This window comes from Helianthus annuus, chromosome 9 (assembly GCF_002127325.2).
Source record: "Helianthus annuus cultivar XRQ/B chromosome 9, HanXRQr2.0-SUNRISE, whole genome shotgun sequence".
Classification (NCBI taxonomy): Eukaryota; Viridiplantae; Streptophyta; class Magnoliopsida; order Asterales; family Asteraceae; genus Helianthus; species Helianthus annuus.
Genome location: NC_035441.2, coordinates 115623997 through 115632790, shown reverse-complemented (window position 1 = coordinate 115632790; position 8794 = coordinate 115623997). Strand labels below are relative to the sequence as shown.

Below are 8794 nucleotides of genomic sequence, written 5' to 3'. Positions count from 1 at the left end.
CACACGATATGTTTAACGTTGTTTCAGGTACATTGACGTGCTTGATACCTGTAATAACCTCAGCGTATGATCTTCCCACTTTTGCATGCACCGGTTCTTTGATGACGTTACATGTATCCCTTTTGTCTACAACCTGTGTTTGGTACTTTACCTGAGCTTGTTTGAATGATGGCAGTTTGTTGGGTTGGTAATCTGATTCCTTAACAAACTTTGCCGGTGTGACAAAGAGTTTTTTATGATCAATTCTGGCAGTTCCCAGGTTGGCAGCCATAATATGAGCGTCAATAACTCCTTTGAATCTTAAGAAACCAAAGGTGTTGCCTTTCTTATCTTTCTTCCTGGGGACGTATGCATCCGACATGACACCAAAACCCCTGAACACATCCCACAACATGTAACTGGAACAGTCGTCTGGAAGGTTTCCAACATAAAAAGTTGTTTCATTTACTTGTGGTCTCCTATTAGTCTTCTTTTCATCAATCAATCGTTTTCCTTTGTATTTATCCACCCGCCATTCTTCCTCTTGTATGTTTTCATATCTCTGATCAAAGTCTCGACGTCGATCATACCCCATTAGATGACAAAGGTTTGAAGACTAGGGACCAAAAAGAAGGCTGTTTGCTCGGATCACGGTGCTTTAAGAGGTTAATAGGATTCGTAGCAGTCTAACTGAACTATAAAGATAGCCGTGACCACTAACAGACCTATTAAGCAATCAAGGACCGGATGGAACAAGACCAGCCCCGAGAGGGGTGGAAGAAGCCAAGGGGAAAGGGGAAAGGGGAAGGTGCAGGGGCGGATCTACAGGTATCCCAGGAGTTGCCTGGGATACCCCTCAACTTTCTTTGCGAAGTGCAAGTTCTTTCTTCTCTGTTTTAGGTTTATGTATCGAATACACTTAAAAAAATATTAGAATACCCCTAAACTATTGAAGATAAGAGTAGACTAGAGATGAAACATAAAAAAAAAAAAAAATTCCCACCAGCAGTGGTGGTGGTGGCGGCTGCTCTGTTATCAAATTGCACTATTATTATACTTTGTATTATTGTCATTAGATCTGTTTTTTTTTACCGCATATTGATTTGTTATTTAATTTAGATATCAATTAATTCAATCTAATAATTAATTAAATATCAAAAACCCAGTTACATATTACACAATGGACATGATGTAAAACACAATGTACAGTAGATCAAAAACACAATCAATGACAAACAAATAAAGACACAATTGACAACATACTATAACACAATGACCATAACGTATAACACAATGGCAATAACATATAACACAATAAATATCAGACTAAATAAAAACACAATTGATGACAACAGATAAAAAACATAATTAATGACAACAGATAAAAGACACAATGGAGAGTAGTGAAAACACAATAGAAAACAAACTAAAAACACAATACACAACAAACTAAAACACAATGAACAAGATAATAAAAAAAATTGAACAAGTTATTAAAACACAATAGAAAACATATTAAACAGAATAACCTGAACTAATAACACAATTTATAGAAAACCCATATATAACACCATCTTCATTGTGTCATATATTATGTTATAGGTTCTTATAAAAACGCAATAGATAGAACCCAAATTAACATTGTGTTATAGGTTTTGATAATAACACAATGTATAGAAACTCTACTAAAACGTAATGACCAAAACCTAGTTAAAAGACACAATGAACTGAACCTTTAACACTGCGAAAAAACCCAGTAAAAATGAAATTTTTTATTTTATTTTTATATGATAATATGGTACTCGTATTAAAGATAAAAAAATGATCGTTATTATGGTGAAATTTTTTTTAAAAAAAAAATGTCGTATGAAAACGTTATGGACGTTTTAAATCGATGGGAGAATTGACATGTGTCTTGCATGTGGAGAGAGAAAAATCCATAAATATATGATTCCCTTTATGCTCTTCTATTATCTTCTTTTACCTGCAACTAATCTCAACCCTCCAAATCTAAAATCAATGGACTAGAAACCTTCTTACCTTTCTTATTTATTTTATCCTTTGTATTTCATCATAACCCTAATATTAACACTTAAAACTGAACTTCAAAATACATTGATTAAATAAAATTTGACTTGAAATTTGTGCAACTTGTCTATATTTTTTAGGTTACATAAATTATAATTAGTTTACGTCATACACTCTTAGTTTTTTGTGTTTTAAATACTTATTTGTTTGTCATTACATATTTAATTCACATATTTTAATTATGTAAAGATTCTTACCCTCTATATAACCGATGTTAAACCGAAGTGTTTGCTTAACACAATCTCAATTAGTGCTTTGCACTCCATACCAATATTATACCAGTTGGCTGAAAATGGCTATGGCTGTTGATGAGCTGCCGGAAATTGATTTTTCCGATTTCACGACCACCGCCGCTAGCACCACCAACAGCACGACTACCCCAGAAGATGATCATTGTCATAACTGGGATGGCTGGTTCCCGGTTGTGGACTGGGATGCACTTCCTATTCATCCTGAAGAAAAATTTGGCGACCTATTTGACTCTGAAATGGATGAAGAAACCGATAAGACGGTTTCCTACTCTGACGATGATCAGAATCTTGCATCATCCGATGCAATGATGATGGAACCACCAGTCTCAGCTCTTTCAGATGACTGTAAGGAGCTGAGACTAGTCCATCTATTGATGGCTGCAGCAGAGGCGATGGCTAGTGGCAACAAAAATCATGATTTGGCGGGAGTGATACTGGTTCGGCTCAAAGATTTAGTGTCTTCAAATGAAGGCACTAATATGGAAAGACTCACTGCCCATTTCACTGACGCCTTACTTAATTTGCTAGAAGGCGTCAGGGGCAGTGCTGGTGGTGGAGGGTTGCATTATAAACAAACCAACCACCTCCACCACCACCATCGGGACGATGTCCTGGCTGCATTCCAGCTATTACAAGATATGTCACCGTACGTAAAGTTCGGGCATTTCACCGCCAACCAAGCAATCATCGAAGTAGTGACTCACGAACGACGAGTTCACATAATCGATTATGATATTATGGAAGGGATCCAATGGGCGTCACTAATGCAAGCTTTGATCTCCCGTAAAGACGGACCACCCACCCCCCACCTCCGCATCACCGCCCTCTCACGGCCCGGAAGTGGCCGGAAATCCATCTCCACCGTCCAAGAAACCGGCCGTCGTTTAACCGCTTTCGCAGCTTCAATCGGCCAACCTTTCTCCTTCCACCAATGCAAACTAGATTCCGACGAAACATTCAAACCATCATCCTTAAAACTAGTAAGAGGAGAAGCTATCATCATCAACTGTATGTTACATCTTCCCCATTTTAACCACCGATCACCAACATCAGTGGCTTCATTTCTCACCGGGTCCAAGAGCTTAAACCCGAAACTGGTGACACTTGTGGAGGAAGAAGGACCGGAAGTTGAAGGCGGGTTTGTGGGACGGTTCATGGACATCTTGCACCACTACTCGGCTGTGTATGACTCGTTGGAAGCGGGGTTTCCGATGCAAGGGCGGGCTAGAGCGTTGGTGGAGCGGGTGTTCTTGGGTCCACGAATCGTGGGGTCAGTGGGTCAAGTGTATCGAGAAGAGGGTGGTGGATGTGGTTCGTGGGGTGATTGGTTGAAGTCTGATCCAGGGTTCCAGCCAATGAAGATAAGCTTTGCGAATCATTGTCAGGCGAAGTTGTTGTTGGGGTTGTTTAATGATGGGTATAGGGCGGAGGAACCTGCGAGTAACAAGCTTGTCTTAGGTTGGAAGTCTCGCCGTTTGCTTTCAGCTTCGATCTGGGCATATTCCGAATCGGATTGATTTACCATTTACTCCTTGCTTGCTTCTTTCGTTTCTTTATTTTTATATTTTGTCTCGTGGCTGACCACTGAATGAATAAGTTAGGAATTAGTGAATGAATAAAACAAGCTGGTCCAGCTGAAAGAGATTTGGATTTCGATTTGTTTTCAATACTAGGAGATATTTGATTTGAAATAGGTAAATAAGACAAACAAAATTATCAAATTCTATATAAAAAAACTGTGGTGTGGATTTTATAAGAATAAATACATAAATTATTCTTAAACTTATAACCTGTAATTCTAATATTACGTGATCAAGAAATTTTTTAGAATTAAACTACATCTTTGATCAGTTAAACTCAAGTTAATTAACTCAGTTCTTAAATAACTATTCGAACAATATTGTGGTGTCTATTGTTACAGCATTGCTCACATGTCTATAATCGATCCCCTATGAGTCGCCTGTGAGAGGTTTAAGGTAAGAGTAGCCTGGGGCAAAAACAAACCAAAACAAGGGCTTTCCGCCCCACTTTTCTAGGATATTTTTGTTTTTGTTTTTTTACAATCTGCAAATCTGGGTTCTAAACACGATTGGGTATTGAACTTATGGCACAAATAAACGGGCAAAGGCAGAGATTGAGATGTATTGAGCAATGAGATGTGCAGGTAGCCACGGAGACACTACAAGAAAAAAACATTATAGCGACGACATTTTTTTAGCTTAATCCAAACTAAAAAACAAAACAAAATTATGTTTCCCTATAGAGACGATATGTCATTTCTATAGGTTAGTTTATTTATTTTTTAAAATTTTTATTTCAAATATTATAGAGACGATATGTCCTTTCTATAGGTTAGTTTATTTATTTTTTTTAAATTTTTATTTCAAACATTTTAGAGACGACATGTCGTCTCTATAGGTTTAAATATATATTTTTTAGTTAAAAACAAGAATAAATTAATAAACTTAATTAGGTTTATAGGGACGACATGTCCTTTCTATATGCGAATAACTTTTTTGTATTTTTGATTATTTATTAACAAAACTATAAAACAAAACAAAATTATATTTCCCTATAGAGACGACATATCGTCTCTATATGTTAGACTTTTTTTTTCCAACACAAATTTGGAATGGTGGGAAATTTTGCCACCTAAATTAAAATTATTTTTGACTAGTCAAACTTTTAGAGACGACATGTCGTCTCTATAAGTTAAACTTTGTTTTTTAGTTTTTTTTTTTTAATTTTCATACATATTGATCATTAATAAAATCAAACTAAAGAAAAATATTTAAAATTATAGAGAAAACATGTCGTCTCTTTAAGTTAAAAACGTTTTTTTAAAGTTTCCAATTCAACAAACTAGAGAAAAAAAAACAAAAAAAAAATTATGTTCACCTTATACAGAGGATATGTCGTCCCTATAAGGTAACCTATCTTAAAAGGCACGAAAACCCTATAGAAACGACATGTCGTCTCTATAGGGTGATCTATAGAGAGGACCTATAAGGGTTTTTTCTTGTAGTGAGAAGATACTAATCGACAAGGGGTTTTGAATATGAAAAACGATTGTTATTGCTCTGCGTTAATTGTTCTCATTGTCATGCGTCTTAGGCTTAGCTGGACGATTCATTCATTGCTTCTCGACCTTTGACTCTCAGCCTTTAGTTCATCTTGCCCAAAAAAAAGTTGACATGTTTTTTGTTTTTAAACCGCCAATTCTTCATGCATTATTTCATGTACACTACAAGAAATTTTGGGTCGTCGCTATAGGTCCGATTTCTTGTAGTGGTATGTCCAGGGCACATAATATCAAATAGATATTGCTCCTTAATTTCTGTATTCGTTCATCTATCTATATCTATTGGTGGTTGTTATATAATTTCAAGATCCTCGTATTTCTTGGAGTGAGGGTACATCATCTTTAATAATCAGTTTATATACATTTAATGTTATAAGGAGTGCACTACATTTGTATTTGCATGAAAGCACTGCTAGAAATAGGCCTAATGGATTTTTTTTTTTTTAAATAAGTTGCATTTGACTCTAATACAACTTCATTCTACATAAAGTTTGCATTAGAAGATCTAATGCAACTTTTTTTCCTAAAAATTACAAGTGTTATTGAAATTTACAACTTTTGTTATCATGGGAGAACTGGAGAAATTTCAATTTCTAATGTAATTGTCTGTATTCCTTTCCTGTTTCCTGTTTCTATTTTCCATTGTTTGTACTTTGCTTGAGCACCTTGCTTAAGATTTTTATAAAATACCGCCTTTATTCAAAAAAAAAAAACTTTTGTTAGAAATGTTACACTGTAAAATATTAAATGCAACTTCTATATTTAAAGGTTGCATCGTGAAAAGTTAAATGCAACTATTATTTTAAAAAGTTAATTGCATCAAAATGTACACAATACCAAGTCAGTATGTAATTATTTACCCAAACTTTCACAACCAGAAGGTTTTAGGTAGCAAAATTCATTAAAAACAACAAAAAAACAAAGGATGTCTTGATTTCTAAGTAGTTTAATACACAGTGAAATTTATTACAATACAAAATAACACAATAATCACAATTTTAATGAACCTAACAACTCGTGAGCTACTCGATATCGGCTCATTTAAAACTTGAATCAAGATAAGCTCAAGCACAAGCTCAAGCTATTTTTTAGGCTCATATAATAAACAAGCTCGAGCCCAAACTTCACATATCATGCTCAAACCAACTCGCAAGCCTAGACGATTTTTTATTATACAATATTTATTTACTATATATTTATATAATAACTATTATTATGTGTAAATAGTTATAAAAATACAAATAAAATAATTACATAATTACAAAATATTACAAGAGCCAAGTTCGCGCTCGAGCCTTCTTAAGTTAGAACGAGTTGAGTCGAGCCTAAATAAGTTCAGGCTCAGCTCGGCTTGTTTACACCCTCTTCACACCTATAATGCTCATCCTTATTCCTAAATGAGCCCTAATGGAGCGAAAAGCAGCATTTCAATGATCAATTCCAACATCCAAAGTGGCTTTTAATTCATAGGGTCGTAACAAGCTGCAAAGCAGCAAGAGGATATAAGTTTAGACAATGGTGTTGAACTCCAAGAAGAAACTACAGTGCTCTAAAACTGAACTAGTTCCCTCCAAAGGAACGTACAAGTTCAGTGCTTCTGTATGTGAAAAATTGAACATAAGGCTATATGGTGTGAGATAATGCCCCTAGGGGCTTTACCACGTCACATCAATGCCACGTACATAGGGGGTTTTATCGTAACTTGTACGGTGTGAAATAAAACTCCCTTTAACAATACAAGTGCTTTTAATGATCTATAAGTGTTTTTAGGCTTGACTGATGGCACAATGCATGTTTGGATGCTACGATGCACATTAAAATCGAAGACGTTATACTAACTGGTAACTGCTTCGTTTAATGTGTTTGCTACACACTAAGGCCACAAAATCCTTATGTTATAGTCTAAATATCATGTCTACGTAAATCCGTACCCCTCGATTCATTTACGGCATGTTCGTTCGTTTTTCAATCGTTAATGCACTGTTAACCGGAAATCTTCCGTTTAACTTGTTTTCTGTACACTGAGGCATCAATTTCACCACGTTAATTACTAACCTTGATATGTTAACTAAATGTACCCTCAGATTCGTCTGAGGCATGATCAGTATTTGTTTCGTTAGTCGTGTAAGCCGTGTTAGGACCGGGTGCACACACGAACACGAACATGACAACGAAAGCAATAAACGGACACGAGAATTTACGTGGTTCGGTCTAAACTGACCTACGTCCACGGGTGACAACTAGGATATTTTATTGAGGTGTTAAACATTACAAGTACAATAAATCAATATATAGACTACACAATTAGGGTTGAAGCCCAATGGGCCGCGACTTGGGCCGACTGCCCTAACTATCGCGCCACACCCATAGGTGTCGAGAAGTCTACAACCCAACAATCTCCCACTTGGAGGCTTCAAAGACACGATCAACTGCGCTCCACTGTACTTCTGCAATCTGTCAACGGAAACTCTAAGCTCCACCTCTAGTTACCACCAGTCTTCTCATCAATTAACCTGAAGGCTCGTTGAAGCTCCCATTGAGCTTCAACTCATTAGTCACTACCCGTGACTCATTCTCTATCCCTTCCGGCTCCCACTTAAACGAATTGCCGGACCCTGAGAAAATCTGAGAACTAACACTCTCCATCATAAGCAGGTAATTCACTGGAGAGACTTTCACCGCTGGAACATAAGTTCTCTTAAACCACTGTCGTCTGGGAGCTCTGACTAAAGCACTACATGTGCTCCCACTGCCACGAAAACCCTTGACTGGCTTCTCTGAACCTTTCCTAGCACGTTCAACCTGAATCTGATCTGTGACTCTGGGTTTATCTCCTGCAAAACAAACCTTCTTCTGCCCCTGAGATTCTGTGAACTGAATTTTGCTCTTCTTCTGAACTGGGATGGCTTCTCCCTCAGGTGGTACACTGACCATATACAATGAGCCCCTCTTCTTGCCACGTGCAACTACTAAATTTCCCTTAATTACCTTCCATTGTCCACTACCGAACTTAACCTCGTGGCCCTGATCATCCAGCTGCCCGACTGAAATAAGCATTTTCTTCAAGCCTGGAATAACTCTCACGTCTCTCAAAGTCCAAGTAGATCCAACAGAAGTAATTAAGTCAATATCACCCATGCCTGTGACATCTAAGACTTCATCATTTGCAAGTCGTACCTTACCAAAATCCCCAATTTTAAGATTCCGTAGTGCTTCACTGCTGTGGGTAGCGTGAAATGAAGCACCTGAATCCATAACCAAGGAATCAACACTGCTCTCCACACTACAAATCAAAGCTTCAGCATCTGAGTGGTCTACTGCAGCGTTAACTTCTTTCTTTTCATTTGGACATTGATTCCTGAAATGTCCAACCTCTTTACAGTTCCAACAGGTC

The 8794-nt window shown here is 36.9% G+C and overlaps 1 protein-coding gene across 1 annotated transcript; it reads left to right on the top strand.

The window, feature by feature from the left end:
* The first annotated feature begins 2280 nt into the window (after positions 1-2280).
* LOC110878251 (protein NODULATION SIGNALING PATHWAY 2-like) lies at positions 2281-3985 on the top strand. Its single transcript, XM_035977516.1, has one exon. The coding sequence runs from the start codon at positions 2360-2362 to the stop codon at positions 3833-3835; it is 1476 nt and encodes a 491-aa protein (XP_035833409.1). The 5' UTR covers positions 2281-2359; the 3' UTR covers positions 3836-3985.
* Positions 3986-8794: the final 4809 nt, after the last annotated feature.